The sequence below is a fragment of the Vombatus ursinus genome, unplaced genomic scaffold (genome assembly GCF_900497805.2).
Source record: "Vombatus ursinus unplaced genomic scaffold, bare-nosed wombat genome assembly UNPS02014798.1, whole genome shotgun sequence".
Classification (NCBI taxonomy): domain Eukaryota; kingdom Metazoa; phylum Chordata; class Mammalia; order Diprotodontia; family Vombatidae; genus Vombatus; species Vombatus ursinus.
In genome coordinates, this window is record NW_020954576.1 from 77,789,370 (window position 1) to 77,814,938 (window position 25,569).

At 38.7% G+C, this 25,569-nt stretch overlaps 2 protein-coding genes across 2 annotated transcripts in view; one reads left to right on the forward strand and one right to left on the reverse strand.

Annotated features, from left to right (window-relative positions):
* The first annotated feature begins 519 nt into the window (after positions 1-519).
* LOC114050109 (saccharopine dehydrogenase-like oxidoreductase) lies at positions 520-19,609 on the forward strand. The gene is made up of 12 exons (XM_027871682.1): positions 520-775; positions 4,024-4,136; positions 4,768-4,848; positions 6,554-6,683; positions 9,991-10,040; positions 11,652-11,782; positions 12,623-12,740; positions 13,412-13,531; positions 13,618-13,674; positions 15,925-16,036; positions 17,419-17,500; positions 18,840-19,609. The coding sequence occupies exons 1-12, from the start codon at positions 583-585 to the stop codon at positions 18,943-18,945; spliced, it is 1,293 nt and encodes a 430-aa protein (XP_027727483.1). The 5' UTR covers positions 520-582; the 3' UTR covers positions 18,946-19,609.
* A 100-nt stretch (positions 19,610-19,709) lies between these two features.
* Positions 19,710-25,569, reverse strand: part of LOC114049470 (kinesin-like protein KIF28P) — a 59,108-nt gene continuing 53,248 nt past the window's right edge. Inside the window, 7 exon segments of the mRNA XM_027870710.1 lie at positions 19,710-20,292; positions 20,567-20,748; positions 21,018-21,162; positions 21,386-21,489; positions 21,716-21,882; positions 22,836-22,970; positions 25,222-25,496. Coding sequence (XP_027726511.1) covers positions 20,119-20,292; positions 20,567-20,748; positions 21,018-21,162; positions 21,386-21,489; positions 21,716-21,882; positions 22,836-22,970; positions 25,222-25,496 — 1,182 coding nt within the window. The 3' untranslated portion in view covers positions 19,710-20,118.

Consider the following 25,569-nt stretch of genomic DNA (forward strand, 5'->3'; position numbering starts at 1 on the left):
GCTTGTTGGCTCTTTAACCAACTTTCAGGTCGACAATTAGATGACAGAAACGAAAGAATCTCTGCCCTCAAGAGGCCGACACTCTATCGATAAAGTTATTAATCTGTAAAATGTGGGGCCTGGATTGGATGGCCTCTCTTCTAGGGATTACTCTATGATCTAGAATTAAAGTAATAAAGTTTGGGAAAGGTTTGCGCAGGGCATTTTCTAAGAGAGGGCTGAAACATAGACACCGCTGGGTCACAAATGGGAAAACTGAGAGACTTCTGGGGGCCCTCGGGGTCTGGGAGTGACCAGTGCGGCCTCCCAGGCCTAGGCATCGTCGTCCATTTTTTCCTCTCTCTTGGGCAAACCACTAACGCAGCAAATCTAACCGAAGGCCCAAGCCTCAGCCCCCGCCCCACGGGCAGCGCAGCGAAGGCCAACGTAGCAGGAGACCAGAGACGGCGGCGGCCGCCAGGACGGCGCTGACGCCACCCCGTCGTGGGCGTGGCGCGCGGGGGGAGAGGCGCGCTGGGGGCGCTGCCTTTGGCGTAGACACAGTCTGAGCCGCGGTGATCCTGGTCCCGTTGCTGGCTGGTCATGGCGACCGTAAAGAGGCCTTATACCTTTGTGGTCCTTGGAGCCTCCGGCTTCACCGGCCAGTACGTGGTTCAGGAGGTGGCCCGGCAGCAGATGAACCCGGAGCTACGAGGCTCCGCGTTTACCTGGGCCGTGGCCGGCCGGAGTCGGGAGAAGCTGCTGCAGGTGTTGGAGAAGGCAGCGCAGAAATTGGGTAAAATGGGGGCGGGGCCTTTGTGGGGAAGAGACGGACCCCCGGGGAATTAGGACCCTCCTCGGCCCCCGTCTTTTTCCGCTTCTTCCACCCTTGAGTTTCAACATGCTCGCGCATGCTCCGTGCGGATGGTGGCCCCCTCACCCCCAAATCCTGCTCTCCCAGGGCGAGGGGGAGGAGGAGGGGGTGGGAGTGGCCTCCTTCCTGGGTTCGGTTTTTTTCCGTCTCCGCACGGTTTAAATTCCTACCGTCCTTTCTGAAGGATCTGAGGTATTGCCTTAGTTTCCCCCATTGTCATATCCGTAGACTAAATAACTGGGGGTACCCCTCCTGGGGGATGTGTGGTGAGCTCGGGAGGGTCTTTTGTTTTCCCTTTGTCAGGAAAGGGTGAGAAAACAAGTCAAGGTCAGCTAATCAGCAAGCATTTATTAAGTTCCTGCTGTATACCAGGCGCTGTGCCAAGAGAAGAGGACCAGAGAGGCAAAGCGAGCAAACACAATCCGCGCCCCGAAGGAGCAGCATCCTTTGGAGGGGGCGGTAGAGACGAGGCGCTAAGGTTAAGGAGGCCGGAGGAAGGGTTCCTGCAAAAGGGATTTTATCTGAGGCTTGGATGGAAGCCAGGAGACGAGACGAGAAAGGACAGAGAGTGCAAGGCCTCGGGGACAGCCAGGGAAAGAAACCTGATAGACAATGCAAACTTAAAAAAAATGTTTTTATTAAAAACTTAGTAATAGAAAAAACGAGATTGTGCACAAAATCCTAAACCTAAACTGTTTAGTTGCCTAAAAGGGGGGAAATGTAAACTTTAAAAAACATCTTTGTATGTTGTGGTATTCCCTTCTGATATGTTTTCTATTTGCGGATTCGAGTTTAGTTATTTTTATTTGGTGGTAGCCACTGTGTTTTCTGAGTCGGAATGGCTTGTTTTACATCATGACTTAAAATTTTGAACTATTTTAAAGTAATTTTCTATAGTGCAACCAGAGTTTATTTGAGCCATCTTCCACATAGCTGAACATACCAATTTCTAGTTTTTCACTATTGCAAATAAAGCTACAATAAACTTTTTTTTATAAAACAGCTTGTTCAGTTTTTTCCAGTTGTGTACGATTCTCTGTGACCCCATTTGGGGTTTTCTTGGCAAAGATACTGGAGTGGTTTGCCATTTCTTTCTCCAGCTCATTTGACAGATGAGGAAACAGAGGCAGACAGGGTTAAGTGATTTGCCCAGGGTCACACAGCTAGTGGCTTAAGTTAAATTTGAACTCAGGTCTTCCTGACTCAGACCCAGTGTTCTGTCCACTGCGCTATCTAGCATCTGGATTGTGAGGAAACAGGAAAAATATTCTGTTGCTGAAACAATGTGAAATGATGCAATCTTTGTGAAGAGCAACATGCAAAGCTCATGACCTTCGACCTAGTGATCCCATAAGACTAAGAATATTATTTAAGGAAAAGCAAAGATAGGATTCACATTGTTTAAGCAACGGAATATTTTTCCTGTTTCCTCATAATTGGTACAATATTTAAATTTTAATGCTCTGAACTATTTGAAAATTTGGATATTAGGTGGTAGTAGGGTTTCTTGACTTATAGTGCATAGATCCTGGAAATGGAAAGATTTCAGGGGGTCTGTGAGATTGGTTGAAAAAAAATTACATCTTTATTTCTAATACAGCTGATTTCCTTTATAATCCTACATATTTTATTTTATGCATTTAAAAGTATTCTGAGAAAGATTCTGTAGAGTTCACCAAATTGTCAGAAAGGTTCTTTGACAAAAAAGGATCAGCCCCTGCTTAACATTTTAATTTACATATTCTCTGATTATTACAGAATTTATATGATTAATAACCCATTGTTTTTCTGATTCAGAACTGAAATGGTTCATATCCTTTGACCATTTATCTATTGAGGAATACATGGGTTTTACTTTTGTAAGTGGTTATCAGTTGTTTATAGATCCTGTTTGATGAGTTTTTATAAGCAATGTTTGGAAATACATACTTTCTGGTTAAAATAAAACCTTAGGTTAGGCTGTCTAGTGTCTTCATTGCATGTGGTAATGGTTGTGCATTTTTTCCCTCTTTCCTAGTTTTTAATAAGTTAGGCATTCCCCCAATATGTTGCTGAGTTGAGATTTGTGACACCCGGTATTAGGGGGCAAGCTTCCAATTGTGAAAGCTAAATTTAGCTCTCGCCTTCATTGTCTTCTCCATTCCTTTTATCTTTTTTCAAGTTAATTTTCATTTTGAGTTGTGTTCAGTTTTTTAGTTGATAGGAGAGTAGATTGGAAAACCAGATTTAATTTTTGTTGTGTAATCTCTCAGTGCCCCTAGGCAACTCTCTAAGACTAAATTGCAGAGCAGGTGCTGCTTTGCTTGTGGGTAGAAGGAATTGCCTCTTTGAGAGTTCTTTATACCAATGAAATCACAAGTTTGATCCAGCCCTAAAGCCATTACTCTCCTCCCCACCCCCAACTGTGGAGACTTCTCTTCATAGAAAGTTAATAATCAAATCTGTTCAGCCACCTGAGCTCCCTTACAAAGTTGTCATATTATTTAGGTGATAGATCACACTTGGTTATGCTAGGTGTTTTTTTTTTATTATTAGTGATATTTTGTACTTATCCTTTTATTTTTTTAAACAATTATTAATATGAACATTGTTTCCTCTAAATATTTAAGAGATCTAAAATGTGAAACTCAAGAGACCTTAAGTCTTCCTTACTATTTGGTGAAAGATGTTAATAAAACAACTATGTTTTTTAAGGGTAAAGCAGAAGTTTTATGTGTGTTAAAAGGTGGAGAGTGTGACTTCTGAGTCCCTTTAGCCAAACTAGCCTACTAAGCTCATCCCTGAACTTGGCATTCCATTTTTCATCTAAACTTGACCAGTGCTGGGAATACTCTTTCTTCACCACCACGCCTCTTAAAATCTTTGAAGGCTCTGCTTAGATGCCATCTCCAAGGCCAACAGTCATTGGTGATCTCACTGCGCATTAGTGTGACTTTTTTTTTTATCTGTTTACCTGTTGCATCCTTCTAGTGGATAGTTAAGATCTTTGAGGTCGAGCCGTTTCATTTTGTCTTTGTATTCTTATTGCCTAGCATAGTGCCCTGAAAGTAGTAGGTACTTAATAAATGTTTGTTGATTTAGATTGTTTATTTTAGCTAATATTGTTTTAAAAGATCCAGAGGATCTAATGTTATACTATGTCTCTTTTGTAATTTTCTTTTCATTTCTAGAAAGACCTACACTTCCAGATGAAGTTGGTATAATAATCTGTGATATCATTAATTCAGACTCTCTTGATGAAATGGCTAAACAAGCAACTGTTGTTCTCAATTGTATAGGACCAGTAAGTAATCAGCCCTTGTATTCATTGGAACAAACAGCACATTCTTTTCTAGCAAAATTGCTACTTTGTATTCTAAAGGAACATAAGGTAGGAAGAAGGGAGGCAGCTCAGTTGGCATGGGGGACCTTAACCCTGTATCAGACAATTGCAAGGCCGGAGGAGAAGGGAAATGATGTGTTCCCAGGGATTCTTTTCTCTACTGTATGTAGTGTTGGTTCATACTATTTAACTCCATTTGAGAGTAACATTGCACGCTTAATTCTCATACTGTGCAGCAGCATTAAAGAGAGAATTTCTTTTTCAATACTATAGACTAATTTAAGCCTGGCCATCAATGTTCTCACAAAAGCAAGATTATTGGTCATGAGGGGGATCAAGTGAAAGTGTGGATAGTTCAGTGAAAACATATAATTACTGCTATGGAGAGAGTGCAAGAACCCAAGCTCTACAGATGGTATATCATTAGTGCTTTGCTAAAACACAGCATTAGATCATCATTATAGTATCGTCTTATTAACCAGAAGAAATGTTTCTTTTCCTCTAACAATTTCCATTGTTAGGTAAGATTGAGAGCATTTACTTTATTTTAACTGACTGAAAAGATAATTTATGTATTTTTTTATTTCCTGAGTATCGATTTTATGGGGAACCTGTGGTCAAAGCATGTATTGAAAATGGAGCTAGCTGTATTGACATCTCTGGGGAACCACAGGTATGTAAAATATAAAAGATTTAAGATAAAGTACAATTAGCATAATTTGTGAACGTTCAGTATTGTTTATAAGTTGGGAGGGAATCAAGTCAAAAAGCATTTATTAAATACTTCCTAAGTACCAGGTACTATGCTAAACACTGAAAATATCAACAAAAAGAAAGAATTCACTGTTCTCATGGAGTTCACATTCTAATGGGGGAAAACAACACAGGAAAGGGAGCTGAAGAGTGAGTGGGTAAGGGAGAGAGTAGAGAAATCCAGAGTGTCCTGAGCAGAGGTGGGAGAGGAGTGAGTGTGGCTGGCCTGGGCACTTCTTTCCTTTGAAGGATTCTGTAGGAACTCCCAAGGAAGGGGAGGAGATGATGGTAGTGGTGGTGGCGGTGGAGACAAAAAAATCTTCCAGGTTGAGATTGCTGCTTGAACATGGTGGGGAAGTCTGGAGAGTTCAGAGGGCTGGAAAAGGGAGCTTTAACTCATTTTTTACAAATAGCATAGTGATCTGGAGTCAGGAGGACCTGAGTTCAGATCCAGCATTTGACACTTAATAGCTGTGTGACCCTGGGCAAGTCACTTAACCCCATTGCCTAGCCAAAAAACCCCCAAAAACAAACAATCAAATAACTTAGTGAAATTTTAGCAATCCAATCAGTCTCTCGTTTAGTCCCCTTCTAAACAGTGACATGACTTCGACATCATTTTATAAGAGGTTAGTTATATATTTAATTTCAAATATAGTTATATTTGAAAATGAGTGACAGTTAAATAAACATAAGTTTAGAGAGAAATACAATCAGGTCAGCTTTGAGTATTGAATTTATTAAAGATCTTTTTTCTTTTCTTATTTTTATCTTACTTTTTCTTTTTTTTTAATCTTTTATCTTTTTTTTCTTGTTATCACTATCTCCCCCTCCTCCCTAAATCTTCCCCTCCCATGAAAAAAAGGAAAACACAGTCCTTGTTAAGAAATATGCATAGTCAAGCAAGGCAAAGCCATACATTTGCCATGTCCAAAAGTATATATCTCATTTTACATGTTGGGTCTGTTATCCTTATGCCAGAAGGTAGGCAGCTTGCCTTATTATTGGTTTTCAGTTGTGCTTGGTCACTGCTTTGATCAGGGTTCTTAAGTCCTTCAAAGTTTTTTCTTTACAATGTTGTTCTTACCATATACAACATTTTCTTGGTTCAGCTTACTCTGTTTTGCATCAGTTCATACAAGTCTTCCCATACTTTTCTAAAACCATTCCTTTTGTCATTTCTTAAGGTACAATTTAATATTTCATTACATTTTTAGACCTTAATTTTTTTTAAGCCATTCTTCAATTGCTAGGTACCCTCTTTGTTTCCAGTTCTTTGCTACAACAAAAAGTTTAAAGCTATGTCTACAAACCTAGATGACTAAATGGAAATCTGTGAAAGAAGCACTCATCTATACTTTCAAAACAAAGTGACAAACAAGTATTATGTGCATAAATAAGGCTCTAAAAAAGATGTCCCTAAAACTGAAAATGCCTAGGGCCAGTGCAGATAAGTTTGTAAAGTAAATCGTAAAATTGTTAAGTTACATCAGCAGTAGAGGTAAGTTTCCACTACTGAAGCTTTGTTGGTGTTAAAAGTTTCATTTTAAAAACAGTTCCATCATCTATAACCACTCTACATAGTTAACACTTTATGTTAAATATTATATTCTTACATTTTTCAGTTTTTGGAAGAAATGTATTGGAAGTATCATGAAAAAGCTGAAGAGAAAGGGGTATATATTGTTGGAAGCAGTGGTTTTGATTGCATTCCAGCTGATCTAGGAGTATTATATACCAGAAATAAATTGAAAGGTAATTATTGATAAGCAACAATTCATTGAAGTAGCATAGAAGTTTGATATATGTGATTAGTTTGATGACTAATGTAAAGATATACCTTGTTTAGATACAGATGTAATGATGAATTGTCAAATTTTGTTTTGAGACTTGAAAACTGTTTTTAATAATGAGTCAGAACTCATTGCATAATTTAGTTATGATTAAAAAATGTAAAATTTCCTAAATTTTGAAGCTGTGGAGAACTTTTTTTTTAATGGGGGGAGAGTGGAATATCTGAGGAAAAATTTCTAAAAAAAGCATTTATCCCTAAGCTTTCCTAATTTAAATTCAAGAGGCACTGTGGCATAGTGAATTGAGGGCTAGCCTTAGAGTTAAGAAGACGTGGGTTCAGTCTGCCTCTGACACACAGTAATTGTTTAACCAAGGTTGGAGTCAGTGACAATTGTGCTTCGGAGAATTAAGCTGTAAGTTACACATGAATTGCTGATCTCCGTCCATGGGGGGGTGTTCCTACGCCTGAGAATTCCCTGCGCCATTGACATCACGGGTCTGGACAAAGAATTCCAAAGTCACTTTTATCTTCCACAAGAACTTTATTGATGTTGACAGTTTGAAATTTTCAGGCTTCTTGTCTAAAAATAAAGCTAGTGAGAATTTTTTTTTTTTAACATGGAGCTGCTTATATTATTTAGTTTTTTGTCGTGTCGATTGGGTAGCATTTAAAGAGAAAGCTGATGTGACAGAAGCTACACCAGGAACAATGGCAAGCTCACTGGCTGGTGGATCAAGGGCCCTGAAGAGTGTGTTATCAGCCATGCGGCATTGGTCATGTCCTGTAAACTTTGGTGAGGGGCTTTCGTTTTCCTCATCTGTAAAATGAGGAGTTTAGACTGGATAGTACTTAAAGTTTAATGACTTTTGGACCAAAAAATTAGAGTGTGTTCACTTTCTTTTCCACTTAACCTAGGAATGATTTTAAAATTTCTTCAGGATACTTTTTACATACAGGTGTATTAGGTAATCTTAAGTAATATTTGGAAATGAATTCTTCAGTTGATAATATTTGCAGATTGTACACTAAGCTACCACATATACAAGTGGTTGAATATACCTAGTCAGTTAATTAGGAGGCCTTCCAGCACCTTCAGCTCTGTAGGCCTGAACTTATTCCTGAAGTTAAATAGGAGGATGATAACAACTAACCATTTATTGCCGTTTAAAGTTTATAAAGCACGTTACGTATATCTCTGTTTTACAGAGGGTAGGATAGAGGTACGTAGAGTGTTGGACTTGGAATCCGGAAGACCTGCATTCGAATCCCATTTCTGGCCCTTAGTAGCTGTGAGACCACAGGGAATATGCGTAACCTTGCTCAGCCTCAGTTTCTTAATCTGCAAAATGGGGATAATAATACCTGTAAATGCCTGTTTGTTAGGGTTATTGTGAGGCTCAAATAAGATGATGTATGTAAAGGTCTTTGCAAATGTCAGTCGTTATTACAGATGGGAAAACTGAGGCTTTGGGAGGCTAAATGATATGCCATGGTCACAGTTAAAGGTGGGATTTGAACTCTGGTCTTCCTGACTTCAAGTTCATCACTATCCACTATCTCATGTTAATGACACTGTAATTCAATAGGTGAAATAGTGGGGTCCAGTCATGGTTTACATGGGTTATTAAAAATATTGCAAACTGCCCGAAATATGGCTTGTCATTCTTAAGTCAATTTAATCTTCTATATTTCAATTAAAAAAGAGCCTTTTCAGCTCTTTTGTTGATCTTTATATCATCCAGCCAAAAAGAGGCAGGCTGCAACTATCTTCAAATTCTCAAACCTTTAGATTTGTGTTTACTCTTCTTTGTGTTTAGACTGTTGGTCTACTGTCTTGGTTTAACAGTAGTAATGTTTTTGTGTAATGTGTTTAATTTTGCAAAGCACTTTTCTATCTGTGATCACAGTTCTTTTTTTTTTAATAATATTTTTAATATTTTTTTTCCCAATTGCATGTAAAGAAAGTTTTCACCATTCAGTTTTATAAGTTTCAAACTTTTTTCTCCCTTCCTTCCCTCCCCTCTCCCCAAGATGGCAAGCAGTCTGATTTGGTTATACATGTACAATGTGATCACTGTTCTTACAACAATTCTGTGAGATAGGTATGGTCTAATCATTACCAAATGATAATGAACTTAAGGACTTCTCCAAGGCCATCTAGTCATTTTAACATTTTAGTATTCCTACCCTGCCTATATGCACAAAAAGATTTGCAGTGGCTTACAAAATTAAACAGTATAAAATTGGGCAATTAAAACAGAATGAGACCATCAAAAAAACTGAGTTGAGTTAATGAGTACAGTTGGGCACTAAATTTGTCTCTGTAATTCTTGGCACCTAGGGTGAAAATGGAATTTTATCAGAATACTGAAGTAACGTGGTCTACGTAGGTTGCTTTCTTATCTAACTTAATACTAATAAAGAGTTTAGGATATGGATGGCTCATGGACAGTACATATCCATTGGGTTGCCTCTCAAATGGCTCTTTGCCAGGTGTTAAATTTGTAGTCAATTCAGGGTTGAATTCTTTGAATACCTAAGGTACTGTTTCCTTGGCTGTTTAAAAAGTGATCTGTGTATGAGGTAGAGTTATTACTTGGTCATGAAAATGTAGGAGCCTGACTTAGGTTCATGCCCAGATGGAGGACATGGGCCAAGGTGAGGCCTGAAGGTAGGACTGATTCTTTCCTCTAAAAAGGGGTCGAAAGTCTAAATTATTTAGATAACACTTGGTTGAGATCTGAGAGTTGCTTGTCATAGAACATAGAAGAGAATGTTTTTGTCCTGAAAAAAATGTGAAAGCAGGTGGCCTGCCTCAGAATGTAGTCTGTAGAACTAATGCTTTTGAGTAGAACTGCATATTAATGCGGCCTCCGAAGCAAGTTAGCTACAGTGTTTTCTCCTCCCCCACCCCCATGGTTAAATGATGGGGTTTTTAGTATTGCCTCTTAAATGCTGGAGAAACCAAATAAAGTTATTTTATCCTTATATGATTTATGCTGAACTGCTTTCTGACAATAAACACATTCCTTGCTAGAGGTAGTAAAATTATAGCATCGGCATCGGGAAGAATGTTTTCTGTTATCATGTATTTAATTGGTACATAGCTGAGACTAAAGTCCAGGACTTATAGCTCTCAGCCTCAGTATCAGACTGTTGATACTAAAATTGGGCCAAGGGTAAGGAGGAGTAAATGAGAAATTGAATCTCTCATGGATGATTGAATTTTGTTTTTTGATGCGTTAACTGTTTTCTCCACTTTTAAAGGTACTCTGACTGCTGTTGAAAGTTTCCTGACAATGAATTCAGGACCTGAGGTTAGTGTTGTGAGCTCCTTAACATGTTAAACACATCCAGAAAAAGATTGTGTGCTCATGCTGCTATTATGCCCAGTGCTCCAAAAAGGAATTCTCACTCTTCTCCTCCCTTCTGTTGTCATGTCCTTCCTTCTCCCAGCTCTAGTTTATTTATTTCCAAAACACATCAATCTCTTTATTGGTAGAATTTCAGTCAATATAAGGGAGATATTTTTGGCCTTCTCAAAACCACACTACTCACCTTACCTTTATTTAAGTGTAGCTTTTTCCTTCCTGCCTCTGTGCTGGTCAAAAGAAACAACCAGTGCCCTACTTCTGCCTCCTGATCTTGAGGTCCTGACAGCCTAATCTTTGGCCTATCGGTAGGAAGGGAAATTGCTCTCACAAAGAGAACATTTTGCCCTTCCTTAAGTAAAGTACAGCTCCAAGCTCTCCTATCCTTCCCCAAATTTGGGAGTATGAACACTTGTCAGCACAAGGATCCTGGATTATGAGTTCCCCTGCCAGAAAATTTGGGGAAGCTTAACACCCTGGATTCTTTTGGGTAACAAATCGAGGGGTCTTCAGAGGGAGACGAGTGAGCAAGGTGGTCTGGACAGGTCGCTGGAAACAGTGGCTTGATTTTTACTGTGGGTTTATTTCCCCCCCCACCCCACCCCACCCCATTAACCTTAGAAATAGTTTCTCTAGGCCTTCTCTTTGCAGACCCAGCCTCAGGCCCTCAAATCTTTTTTTTTTCTCCTTTGAATTTTTCCAAGCATCAAACTGTTCCATACAAGCTCAGGGTTTCTATTTTCCAGGGTATCAAACTTAAACTCTGGCAAAAATTATCTCTCACTCCCAAAGTCTGGGTTGTCCTTCGAACGCTGCTCAATCTGCTCCTTGGTAGGTGGGGTGGGATCAGAATAGCTAGTTGTTGACTGGGCTGGCTCCTAGGTAAAATAGAAAGTAAATGAAATTTATCTTTGGGCTTTCTGACCTCTAGTGTTATTTATACCTAATTATTATTCAGTACAACGTCAATTTTTGTTGATTGTCTATCTCATATGTCATATTAACTTTGTTGTCAGGTTTATGTGATTTATTGATTTACTTGATTACCAAACTGCACCTTAGAGGATGATATGACTATCAAATAATACTTTTTAACTTATAACTTAAGCAGGTAAATGAATGTTCTTTGAGGAGGATTATGAAAAAATCGGAGGTGGGGGATATGGTCTGAGAGGTCTCTACAGTTGGCAGTAGGGTTAGATTTAGGCAATAAATTCTACTTTACAGGAAGGAATATGATTTGGTGATAAAGGGATGGAGTGGTACAGCATTTCTGGAAAGAACATGAATAGTGGCTGTCAGGGATACAGACAGGTTGTCCTATGCCAGAGAGGGAATGTAACAGTAAATGTATTGAAGCTAGTGAATTCTGGTGTAAGCCAACCAATTATGAAAGTCTGTCTTTGCTACTCTGTTAGATAACTGATAGTATCTCAAACACCTTGATTTCAGTTAACACAGTTAAATATGCACTGAAATAATGCATAATGAAAAAAAGGTTGTGTGTGTAGGATTTGCCACTTCTGAAGTATTTTATCACTTGCGATATTTCTTCAGGGAATGTGTATTCATGATGGCACTTGGAAGTCAGCTGTTCATGGTTTTGGTGACCAGAAGCATTTAAGAAACCTACGAAAACAATCAAATATGAAACCTGTTCCAGTTGTTGGTTCGAAATTGAAAAGAAGGTATGTAATCTTAAGATCTGTTAATAAGACACCTCTTATTCTAAGCATATTATTGCTCACTGGAATATTATTATAATTTGTGAAGGAACGGATTGCAGTGTACTAATTAGAGCAACTGTAGAATGTGTGGGATCTGGGATCAGTGTTATCAATTAAAGTAAAAAGAAAAAAAAAAAGAAACTTGAAGTTATAATTCAGATCACCCTAAAAAGGAATATTCTGTGTATAATAGTATATTTAGAGCCTGGGAGTAAAAGTAATTTTGTAGCAAATTTTATTACCCAATGTCAAATTTAAATGTGAATCATCTTAATATATGATACTCTTGTCTGCTCTGCTGTGTCTTATTGATAGCTTTTTTTTGTTGTGGGAAAAAATATAATCCTGAAGCCATGAAGCCTGTTGGTACAAACTACCTTGTACTTTCAGGATTTGCCTATAGAAATGTGGGTTCTTTAATCTAGAATTTGTTTGCCTTCGAAGGCTTTTGACAAAAAGAAATTTATTTTTTGCTAGGCAGTGGGGTTAAGTGACTTGCCCAAGGTCACACAGCTAGCGAATGTTATGTGTCTGAACAAAAAGAAATTATGGCATAGATCTTTAGTGCCCTCTGTGTGCAGAGCATGCTTTCGTCACTCCGGAATTTCTCATCATGGAGACAGGAAGTAAAGAGAGGAGAACGAAGCTGACTTGAGAGCAGATCTCAGCCTTCATGTCGTTATTGCTGTTAGAGGATCACCACATTTTTCTCTGATTTTTTTTTTAAAGACATTGTTTCTAAGCTTTTGTTGTGTTGGAAGCAGGAAAGAGGGAAGCCCTCATTTTGGATTTCTCTTTCAGATGGCCTGTTTCTTACTGTAGTGAATTGCGGGAATATTCTATCCCATTCCTGGGAGCTGATGTCTCTGTTGTGAAACGGACACAGCGGTTCTTGTATGAAGACTTGCAGGAATCACCAGTATGTTTATATGTTTGAAGTTTGTCAATGACTGAGCATTCTTTAGTATATTTTCCCTTATTAGTTTCTCCTAAATAGAAATCTGTTGTTTTTAAAGCAACAAAATAAAAGAGCTAAACAATGCTCATTTCATTATTTGGATGTAAACCAGAATCTTTAAGTAGGGTAGGACCAGATGGTTCCCAAGGAACATATTTTGTTTTTATTAGTTTTTTTATTTTAGCTACATGACTTTGGATTCTATATCACAACAGTGGTGGCTGGCCACTTGTCCATTTCTGTGGCCATGGAATAGCCCTTTCTCATATGTGGTACACCTGGACAGCTCCTTCCCTTCTTACTCTTTTGCTGTAACCTTCTGCTGCTTGAGACTTCTTGTCTCAAGCCAGGGCTGCATCTGGGGGATATCTGGTGCCCCAAATTGGAACTGGGAACAAATTCACGTAGAAACAGTGTTATTCAAGGTGGTGCTGCATACAGTTCTGTGATATTATGGGTTAAAATGAGTTTTCCTGGCCTGTCCTAGGAACTTAAACATTTATAACATTATTTCTACCGAATTCTCCCCCTACCCCCGAGTCCATACGTAAGAACTAAGGACCTAATCTCGGTGTTAATTAGTACAGCCAGAATGTAGAACATCCCATAACAGCTTGGTGCTCTTTATTTAGGTTCAGTATGCTGCTTATGTGACTGTTGGAGGCCTTACTTCCGTTATTAAGCTGATGTTTGCAGGACTTTTCTTTTTACTCTTTGTGAAGTTTAGCATTGGAAGACAACTTCTGGTCAAAGTAAGTATGGCTGTCAGTGTTTGTTTTAAAAGAAGCATTTGTCCACTTGTTCTCTTAAAATTCACTCTAGGTGTTTTTTTCTTTAGTTTCCGTGGTTTTTCTCCTTTGGGTATTTCTCACAACAAGGACCAACACAGAAACAGGTAATCCTTTTCTGTTTATAAAGCATTTTCTCAAAATTGTTTTAGATCAAACTTAATGGTAAGAGGCATTGTAACTCTTAGTTTTTTCCCAACACATTTGTAAGCTGTCCCTTCCACAGCCCTTCTGCCCCATTGAATAACAACAGAAAAATGAAAAATTAAACCCTCATCTTAAATATATAGTGAGCCTTTAGTTTTTGATTGTTTTAAAAACATCTTTCATCTTTGGTTTTTATTTTAATTGTATTGTGTCCCTAGATCTTTGACATTTGGGTGACTGGGGGGCAGCTAGGTGGCGTGATAGAGTGCTGGGCCTCTAGGAGGACTCGCCTTCCTGAGGTGAAATCCAGCCTCAGACACTTACTAACTATGTGACCCTGGGCAAGTCACTTAACCCTGTTTGCCTCAGTTTCCTCATCTGTATAATGAGCTGGAGAAGGAAATGGCAAACTACTCCAGTAGCTTTGTCAAGAAAACCCCAAATGGGGTCATGAAGAGTTGGACACAGTTGAAAAACGACTGAAAAATAAGCTTAAATAGAAAAATCATCTTTGACCCTTCTCTTATCTTTATTCCTCACTAAGACCAAGGCCTGTTTGATATCCTTACACTTAAAAAGGTCATTTCAGGTTCATATTCAGTCTGTTGTATTCATGTCCCAGTTTGAGAACTTTTAGCCTTTTTTTTGTGTGTGTGTCATGGACCCCTGTGGCAGTCAGGAGAAACCTGTCTTTTCTCAGCATAATTTTTTTAGATGCATAAAATAAGATACATAGAATTACAAAGGAAACATTTATTTTGAAATAATTATCAAAATATTTACCCCAAAACTCCACAGATTGAAAGATACCAGATTAAGAACCCCTGTCTTAAGTGATTTCCCTCTGTTCACTCTACATACCATGTCAAATTAGTCTTCCTAAACCTTCCTTTTGATTGTGTTGCTCCCAGACTCTAAACCTCTCTTGGCTGCTTGTGACCCTCAGGATAAAATCCAGCAGCCATCGGTCATAATTGTAAATCCTTCCTGTCTGCCCACAGCCTCCTTTCCAGTTACTGTCGCACACAATTGCTCTACACAAATCTTTCAAGTTAGGCAGATTGCTTGATTTACTTAGCATATTATGAACATCTTTTTTGCCTCTTGACCTGATAAAATCCACCTTTTTTTTTTTTGGCTAGGCATGGGGTTGAGTGACTTGCCCAGGGCCACACAGCTAGTAAGTGTTACATGTCTGAGGCCGGATTTGAACTCAGATCTTCCTGAATCCAGGGCTGGTATCCTATCCATTGCACCACCCAGCTGCCCCAAATCCACCTTATTCTTCAAGAGCCTTTTCAGATTGCATCTCCCAGGAAGCTTTCTCTTTCTACCTTAACCAGAAGAACACTCTGTTTTTTGAATTCCCTTGGTACTTTCTGTCTTTACCATTCGTGTGCACATTAACTTTGTGTAACAATTATGCGCTTGTGTGCAAGTATATATTTGTAGATACACCTATGTACAGCTATGTGAGCATACACATTTGTGCTCACACCTGTATGTGCATATATGTATACACATGGTGTGTGTGTATTTATCTACCCAACTAGATTGTAAAGTCTTAGAGGGAAAGGACTAAGGCTTATATTTTCTTTGAATCTCACAATCATTCTGCACACATGCTTGATAAATAATTCTTGAATGGTCTGGTATCTTTTAGGGGCATGTAACATTTTCTTAACGGAAGAAGGTGTGGAGGCAGTGAGGTGGCGCAGTGTATAGAGCACTGACCTTGGAGTCAGGAAGACCCGAGTTCAACTCTGGCCTCAGGCCACCACACTTAGTAGCTGTGTGACTCTGGCCGAGTCACCATTGCCTCACCAAAACAAAACAAATAAAAACAAACAAACAAAAAAAAAAAAGGTGCAGGGGAGGCAGAACTGTTATGTAGAACTGAAAGAAATACAGTATGAGAATATTAATGGGATGAATGGACTTTTAGGTGTTTTTTAATCTTTCTGAAATAAGAACTAAGCAGATTTGATGTACTAATAAGAAATTTTTATTTGGGTAATCACTTTGAAAATTGGAAATATCAAAGAAGCTAGAATTTTTCTTGCCCAAAGGATTGATATGACTTATCAAGTTGAATCTTGGTTTTCATGTTCTGAAAATGAGAATTTTATGACTTAGGGAGTAACAGGCATTCCTATGGTCAAAGAAGAAATATATATTAAGTAAATGTCTCTTTATTTTGTCTTTTGTAGATGGATGATGCGTCATTTACACTTACATTCTTTGGTCAAGGATATAGTCAGGACCATACTACAAAACATGGCAAACCCAATATTAAAATTTGCACTCAAGTGAAAGGACCAGGTATGTTTGTAATTTAGGGACATTGAGCTTTTCTTCTTGTGGCTTTGGGATATATACATTCTACAGTCATTTTAAAATAGAAGTTGATTCCTCTCAGCTTCAGGGATCCATGATTCAGCTCATTTGGGCACTTCCTTTACTTATCCCAATCCCAAACCTGCCCTACCATCAGAGAGATTTGAATTTTTTTTGGCCATAGCAACTCATTTATTATGTAGAGACCAATCCTTTGATGATGAATCTCTCCAAATTTAGCTAGGCTGGTCTAGTTTGTCTAGCTAGACTTCTGGTTTGGTGCTAGATTTGTATTCGAGGCTTTTTCAGTTTTTATACTCCCTGCTTGAGTTTATACTATGCTTTCAAGAATCCAGGATAACCTCCACAATGAGGCATTGGATTAAAGTGGAGGAGAAGTTGAATCATATTTGCATAAATTACATGAATCAAGTTGAAATGAGGGATACTGAGAGAATAAATGCATTTACAATAACATCCATCACAGTGGATTTCTTTAGTAAAATCAATTATTTAGCTTTATTAATTCCGCTTTGGGAAAAGTTGGGGCTAAAGTTAGCACTTGCATTTGAAAAGGGATGGTTGGCTTATAAATATTGATTATAGTATCAGAAGTCTGAATATAGAGAGAGAACTACAGAGACACAGTAGCATTTGTAAAACATGTAAACTTTTTTTTTTTATCAGTCAAGCCAAATTACTATAACTGGGCATCATTTTCAGATTCTCAAATGATTTTCTAAAGTGGATTGGTTTTTAGTCTCATATGACAGTCTGTCATCTGTTTGACTTTTATTGCTTTTTTTAAAGGACGAAGAGAGAGAGGAAAGCAGACTTATGATTTCATAGGTGTAGGAGTGATCACTGATTATATATCCTGTTGCAAGGTTAATAACCATAAGTAGCTATTTTTCCCTTTTGTAAGAAATAGAATAACTAAGTTTTTGAAAGTAGAACATAGAAAAACAGATAGCATCCAGTTTCGTTACTCTTTGTGGCATAGTGAATAAAGGGCTGGTCTTAGAGTCCAGAAGACCTGTTCAGGTCCTGTCTCTGACACATACTGACTGTGTGACTTCCCTGCGTCTTGGAACATCCTCAAAGACTTTTAAGACTCATCAGCTGCTGATCTGTTTCGATGGAGGGAGTTTCATACATCTATGAAATCATAACTCTGATTTTCTCCCCAACTCTCCAAATGAAAAAAAAAATCAAAGGCCCCAAACCTAGATTATTGGGCTTCATAAATAGGTTAGGTTTTAAAAGTTCTGTATGCAAAGTGACAAAAAAAAATTGTATTTGGATTATGTGACCTTGAATAAATAGTGTTTTAATTTTTTTTTCTTTCAATAAAATGTTTTCTGTAGAGGCTGGTTATGTGGCTACACCCATAGCAATGGTTCAGGCAGCTGTGACTCTTTTAAAAGATACTTCTGAGCTTCCTAAGGGGTGAGTTGGTTTTCTTATATTTAGAAGAATTAGCCCATGTATAGCTGTCAGACTTTTGCCTTTTTTGTGATGGTTCTCAGTATTTTCAGTTCCATTGTCCAAAGATACAGGGATATTTAAATTATTTTATCAACTGGTTATTTCTATTAACTACTTGTTTTTAAAAATGGACATGGATCCCAGGGTTAGGGAAAAAGTCTTAACTATACATGCCTAAGATGAAATCATTGCCCAGTAATCAGTCCTGAGCTGTATACTGTTGATAATGAAAGTATTTACATTTAAGAAGGAATGGGATAGTTTGTCCTAAGCTAGATATTCATTTATTAAACTATGTTAATGGAGAATTGAACTGTTACTTTAACAGTAGGACAACCCTGCAAAGTAATTTGAGACTACAGGCTTTTAGAGTCTATAAAAAGAAATTAGGCAGGGCCTAAAACAATTAGCCAATAGGCATTAAGTGCTGGAGATTGGAGTGAGACAACATACGTATAAGTTGGTACATAGAAGACAAAATACAGCATTTGGAAGCTCACCTTGGGATGGGAGGTACCAGGAAAGTCCTCTTGGAGGAGATGGTGTTTGAGCTGGATCTTAGAGAAGTGAGAGATTCTGCCTTGAGGTTAGGAAGGTGAGGCATCTTAGGTGAGGAATAACAGGACAGGACTATGGAGCGGGTGTGAAGAGGAGTGTTAAGAGTGTTAAAAGACTGGAGAGCAGGGTCAGGTCCTAAAGAACTTTAAATACCAGAGACATTTCATTTTTGATCCTAGAGGTAAATAGAGAACCAGTGGAGTTTACTAAATAGGAGAAAAACTAGGGCTGGATAGATTTGGTCATCATCTGCTTAGAGAGAATAATTTAACCAGGGAAATCAAAGGATGTGTAGAGAGTTCTTAGACAGTCAACCATATGCCCTTTCCAGAAGAAAGGTTTTAATTGAGTTAATTACTGTATATTTGGGGGGGAGGGGGGAGGGAGTTGGTGGCGGTGTGGCCCCACCCTAGAGTGAGAGTCCCAAACTGGAATAGTTTAGGTCCCCTGGGGCTGTGGTGTCAGGGTACTTAACTGATCCAGATGAGAAGCCCAGTGACGGTGCAGATGGCATGAGCTTTCCTTCAGGATGATAGGTGTTGATTTAAATAATTAAGAGTGTGGAAATGATAATGATTATAAGAAAAAAAAGTATCCTTCAGAGTTTAAGAATTGTGATTTTTTGATTCTGCTGTAACCTACATGTTTGTTGGAAGCAATCTGCGAAATAATTCTGCAGCATGTTAAAGGGATCAGGACTTGGATACTTTGTCTTAACGTTCTAATTTATCTTGTTTTCCAGAGGTGGTGTCTTTACACCAGGAGCTGCTTTCTCCAAAACCAAGCTGATTGAAAGACTCAACCGATGTGGCATTGAATTTAGTGTCATTAGCAGCTCTGAAGTCTAAAAATTAGAAATATTTATAAAATTGCATGAATTAATAGCTTCTTCATTTGACGCTTGAAATTCTTGTGGTAATTCCTTGTGATCAGGGCAAAAAAGCTTTCATAAAAAGCAGTTTGTGCTTGGCACACATGCGCTAAGTTGCTATTCTTAACTTGGTATCATTGCTTGTCAGAGCATGAGATATTTCCCTTACATAGATGTGAAGTGGCTGGTCAGGTGGGAGGAGTGAGCTTTGAAACATGGAGGGCAACTTTGCAGTGAGTTTCCCTGATGCTTTTATGTGCCTTTGCTATTCGAGCTTGATTCTCACTACCCTCTAACTAGCTTTGGTTATTTAGTGAGATGAAGACAAAGTACAGGTGCCATCGAGGTGATTGCTTGTGTGCTGACTTGCCTCTCATAGTTACGCAGGAGTATGAATGTGCTTCTCGTGCCCTGACTTACCTGCTAATGATACTTAGGGAGTCTTTCTTCTTCTGGCTGCATTTTTAAAGACTATACTTGAGTGTGCTGATAAAGATTTTTCTTTGATTTTCAGTGCTCAAAGTAAGTTTTTTCCTATTCACCTTTTAGGCCAAAACTGGGTTCTCCGTTGAAGTATGTTGTCCTTCATGAAAGCTGTATGTGGGTTTTTTAAAACATTAAACATGTGCCATATAGCCTTAGAGTGTCTTCTAAGAAATTATCAGATATCTTTGTATTTGTGCTATCTGCCCTTGGGAAAAGCCTCTGTGGCATGCAGTTGATTCATTTGTAGGATGTGAGGGAGTAGACCAACTTTTTCAAAGTCCATTCTGGTTTGTGCTGCTTTCTCAGACCCCAAGCGCTTATCATGCTGTCTCATTCAGAATTAAACTCTGAGTACACATAAAATAGTACAGTCTTTTAAAACATCCTCAGTGTGGTCACTGGAAATAGCTTTTCCTTTAATGAGTTTCCTTAGATAATTATTATACACACAAAGTAAATAAATGGTTCAAATGATAGCATATAATTAAAAAATTTAGGGTTTTAAGCCATTTACAGTTTGTCCTCGGTACCTACAGATTTCATTTTCAAACTACAGATAATTTTTTGATCAGTAATTAACTCATTCAGCCTCTTTTATAAAACATAAGTATTTAGTAAACCAGCATTAATATTAACAAGTTAATCAAAGTGAATTTTAAATGTTTTATGGGAAGCTGGAGCCTCGATATTTGGTGTGCACTAAACTCTCTCTCTTCTTCTTAACTATGAGAGCAACATCATTTTTCAGTTTCCACAGGCTGGCTTCGAGTAGTTCACCAATGTCCTTTAAGAGATGTGACTGTCTTAGTGTAAAAGGACGTAACATTTGATCGTCTTCCTGAAAAATAAATGAACCAAAATGAGTAAGAGTGGTCATGTCTTCTTTCTTTTTTTTGGAATAATGTAATACTTAAGGAGGCCTGGCTTTGTCACATAGAGCTCAGCCGAGAAACATATTCTGTACCTCATTTCTACTGTTACCTACAGAAGTTAACTCTTTACATTTTGATAGGCAAAAGAAGTTTAGTGACTAATACCTCCCAGGATGCTGCTAAATGTGTTGGAAAGAAAATCCATTTACCCATAGAAGATGGAAGTAGCTGGTTACTTACAGGAGGCCTGTTATGTCTTAGCTTGAGAAACTGTCCTCTTACTATGTTCATACCTTGATAGAAGACCTTAAGAGCTTTGGCAAAGTCAGCATCATTGCTGATCCGAGGAGTGTGCATCTGGGGAGTGTCTTTTTGTGATGCTGCCTGTGCAGTTATTCTGGATGCACTAGATAGTTTATGATCTGGAAGACAGGGGGGTTTCTTGGGTTGTTTTTTTTCAGGGTTACTCAAAAAGTAGGCATAGTCTCCCTGAAATAATTGATAGGGAAACATGTGTTTGCAAAACTTTTACCATCCTGTTAAGTGAAACATTTCAGTAATACTGTAGAATTACCCGGCAGAGCAGCAAATAGATTGTCCTTCCTTGGCTTAGTAGTTATATCAGAAACATTCTAATTAGAAGCCTATGATTGATAGCTTAACATAATCAAGGTTTAAGTGCATCACTGACCTTGTCCAGGACCACATCCCTTTAGTGAATCCTTGAGAAGTACGTTCTCTTCTTTTAGGGCTCTGTTAATGTTTCTCAGCAGTTCTGTTTCCTGTTCTAACTTCAGTAGCTTCAAATAAAGTTCTGCCATTTGGTTTGATGCAGCCTATAAAGTAATTCCAGCATGTAGTAACTTATTCTAGCCTCTTTTCATAGATTGCCTAGCTATCATCTTTTCTGGAGATTGTTACTTTTAGCATAATGTGAAAAGTACTTCTGAAGAGGCAGGAGCAAATGAGAGTCATATTGATTAAGGTGAAAAGAAAACCACTAATAACCGAAGTAAGTGTAATCATTTTCTATTTCATGTATCATTTGAACACACTTACCTGGTTGGCGTCTGGAGCTGTTAATGTTTTCGTATTGTCTACCAAAATGTTGCCTTCCCGTGTGATAAGGTCTTTCTGAGTATAGTTCAGTTCAGTACAGCCTTCTGTGGTAGGGCACAGATTGTAAAAAAAGAATTCAAGTTTCCCTTCTTAGCTCACTGGAGCAGACTACTACTAAGCATATACTAGTCACATTCTGGATTAGGAGCTAGGAACCCCTGTGAATATGAACAAAGACTGAAAAAGTTACTCTTCTATTCCCTTTATTACCGCAGATAGACAAACTTGTTATCTAAAAAGATGATTCTCAAAAGAAAATGAAAGAGATACCTTGAAGACCCCATAAGTCAACATTTAGAGCATTTTTCTGTAAGTAATTCAAGAACTCATGAGATGCATTTAAGGCCACAAAATGGACTGTCTCTTCAATTTTGGCATTCGTGTTTTTCCAGACAGGCTTTGTGTACAAAGTGATTGGAAGGTCATAGACTTTGTAGCTGAAAAAAAGAAGCCAAAGTAGGCATTAAGACTATGGAGGCATTGTCATGAATAAGGACAAGATTTATAGCCATGTTTACTTTGAAGTGTGGCCTTATGATTGCCCACTGTAGCACTTCAGAAGCAGCTAGAAGTTGCTATCATAATCTTATTAAGGATGCCTTGAAATTGTTGTTCTGTATCTCTTGAGGAAATCAGTGCTTTAGGGGCAGCTAGGTGGCGCAGTGGATAGACCTCCAATCTTGGAGTCAGGAAGACCTGAGTTCAAATGTGGTCTCAGACACTTTACACTTACTAGCTGTGTGACCCTGGGCAAGTCACTTAACCCCAGTTGCCTCACCAAAAAAACAAAAAAGAAATCATTGCTTTATATGTTTGCCTCCTGTATAGAACTTAAAATATTACTTTTTCCAGTAGATGGATGTTTTTAAGTCTTGACATTTTGTAATGTGTAATGAATAGTTCCAGGCATATTTAAAAACATAAATACATGCCCAGAGTGTTAGATGGTAATGTTCTCTTCCCAGTTCATTAGGAAAATATACTACTGTTCATATTAGATAATGCTGGAAAACAGATAAATAGGCTTTTAAACGTCATGTTTCTTCAAAATAATATTAGAACACCACTACCAGCCAGTTTTTTATCTTAGACTTGGCTCATACCACATAAACCTTGGTGATATTTAGGAGAGATTCTCAATGAACCTAAAATGGTGGTAGACTGGTTTAGTGGAAAGAGCTCATGGCTGTTAAATTACATGTGGTATGTGGGTATATATGTATGTGTATGCATATGCATGCACATGCGTATGGATGTGCATGCAGATAGATTATGCAGTTGAAGAAAAAGAAACTAGAAAAAATACAACTAAAAATTGGAGCGTCCTCATATCTAGACTACCAAGTTAACAAATAACATAGTTGTGTAAGGAGCTAACAGAGCACAATACCCAATTTGTATGCCCCTCCTTGCATCTTCTTTGAGCCATTTAACACCAAGGCACTGTGCAATCTGAATCTGGAAATCAATCCTCTTGCCAAGTAGCTCTAAAGGGTCGATAACCACATCGTCCTCACCATAAGCCCTGTAAAACAGGAGAGGGAAATGCATAGTCTGCTGAGATATTGACTGTTGCCCTGAGGCTTCCTTAGTGGATGAGGGGAAGAAGATGTACCACTAGGTCTATGGTGACATTTGTGAGTCACCAACAACCTTAAAGTCGGTTATCATCACCTCACCCCCAGTGGTCTCCAAACCTTTTTGATCACTTCCCCCTCCCCCCACTTGGCACAGTGCCTAGCACATAGTGATTGCTTAATAAATGCATAGTCATTCAAATACATGTATACTTAATTATAAATTATACGTACTACTACTACATTGATGATTATATACATTATAAAACACATAGAAATTTTAAAAGGATGAGATGAAGATGAAATAATACTTGATCCTTGAGGAGATAGGAAACCACTAGCACTTACTGATCTGAATCAGGGTGGTAGCTGTGTGAGTGAAAAGAAGGGGAATGGATGGAAGAGCTATGGAGGTAGCGTCTGTAATACTTGACAATTGATTGGCAATGGGACATAAAGGAAAGTGAGGAATTGAGGATGACGCCCGGCTTGTTAGTGTAGATGACAGGAAGGTTAATGGTGCTCTAAATAGAAGTAGAGAAGCTGAAGTTTTGAGTTCCAAATGATATCCCTCTGCCCAGGAGTACAGAACCTTCTGAAGCCACAAAGTGATCTGGGGAGTAAGGCATGGGTACATTAAGGAGCAGGGTGTGAATTTTGCATGCACAGTTGCTGGTGCAGTCGCACAGATTATTGTTAGGTTATAATTGCTCTGAGAGTTAACTCCCAGAGCAGCAGGGGCCATGCTGAAAGCTTGCGGAGCCATGAGAGATGGCACAAGAAGCACTCGTAGAGATGGTGGGATGCTGCTTCTCAATCAGTCGCCCACTGGGGTCACACCATGGCCTTCCCAGGTTGTAGTGCCCTCATTTTGGAGACAGATGAACTAGACCACAGCTAACTCCATTCAGTAGGCCAGAACAGGTTATAGCTTGTGCCAGAGACATGGTATAAGAGGCATCCAAGACAAGCATGACTAAATACAGAGGTGGACTGATGGAAGCAGTTGGTTTGGTTGAATGCTACATTGGTGTCCCTAGAATACTACAAGAGTCAGAGGAAGCCTTCCATAACATTGGAAAGATCCTCTATAGATCATTTATTTTAAAAAATGGAAAGAATTACAGAGGGGTATTGGGTAAATCCTCTATGGGAAATTTGTGATAAAACATGGACCAGTTTCCCAGGATGAGGTAAGGATGGGTAGACAGGGTCTCTGGGTCTTGTGAAAGTAGCACCTCTACTGATTAGTAGCATTGGTAGCAAACATGCTAACAGATGAAGTCAAGGCTCCCTCAAAGTATAAAGGTCATTCTTGTTGTTTTAAAATGCCTGTACTGATGTAGCATTGGGACACAAGGCACTTGTATATGACTATTCCCTCATGCCATGGGTGTGCTTGTTGGCTATGAAGGAGAGACGAGTTCGATCTTCAACTTCCCAGGATATTACTAATTGTTAGATTGCTACAGCTCTGGACGTGTAGAGCCAAAATCACTGGTGGGACTTTAAAATCACGTGGCTATTGTTTTAACTTGAAGAACTCAACAGCTTTTTTGTGGTGCAGAAATAAGGAAAACCAATAACAATAGCATTCTGGATTTATGTAAGCATTTTTCACTGCTACTGATAAGACATCTCAGTCCTCACTGACCTTTCTTCCTATCCATCAAACAGTTGGTAAGGAAATATTATCCTATTGTGCCCTCTGTTGACAAGGAAATGGAGTCATAGATGTTACTTGATGGATCCAAAGTCATCTAATAAGTTAAAACAAGTATTTTTACTTCTTTGGGGCAGCTAGGTGTCATGGTAATGTGCTTGGCCTGGAGTCAGGAAGACTTGAGTTCATATCTGGCCTCAAACTTCCTAGCTGTGTGACCCTGGGCAAGTCACTTAACCCTGTTTGCCTCAGTTTGCTCATCTGTAAGATGAGCTGGAGAAGGAAATGGCACATCAGTATCTTTTCCAAGAAAACCCCAAATAGGGTCACAAAGAATCAGACATGACTGAAAAATGACTGAACAACATCCCCCAAAGTTTCTAGCCCAGTACCATCTCAGGTGCTCAGTTACATGATTAAACACGGCTCTAAGTTCAGCATCTTTAGCAATAGACCATACTGCCTCCTGTGAATTTTCCAAATATTATTAGAACAGTTTCAAAAGAAGGAAAGAAGCAAAGGAGGAAGAAACCTACTCTCCTGTTCTTGAACATGGAATTATGTTGATGAGTACAACAGCCTCTTCCAGCCCTTCAGAGTTCAAAAGTTCTGCCTGCTCTTCGAGTTTCATGGAATAAGCAAGAGACTGGAGCCAGACATGAGCGGATCCCAGGTGAATGGCCTCAGTGGGATCCCAGAATGGGTCATCTTCTTGAGCTACCTGGATATCTTCTCCATCTAAAAAGTGCTGGTAAATTTCCTCCATTAGATATTTCCTGTTAATGAACTTGGCTTTATCCCATATCCATACCTGGAAATGCAAAGTAAGATCAGCGACATTTTAATGATTTTTTTTATCTCTTAGGATTAAATTGTTTTTATTC

What these genes read in the sequence shown, in the direction of transcription:
- LOC114050109 (XM_027871682.1), top strand. Translation starts at nt 583, where the DNA reads ATGGCGACCGTAAAGAGGCCTTATACCTTTGTGGTCCTTGGAGCCTCC. An exon ending in CAATGAATTCAGGACCTGAG is followed by an intron (nt 10,041 to 11,651) that starts GTTAGTGTTGTG and finishes ATATTTCTTCAG; the next exon opens with GGAATGTGTATTCATGATGG. An exon ending in CACTCAAGTGAAAGGACCAG is followed by an intron (nt 16,037 to 17,418) that starts GTATGTTTGTAA and finishes TGTTTTCTGTAG; the next exon opens with AGGCTGGTTATGTGGCTACA.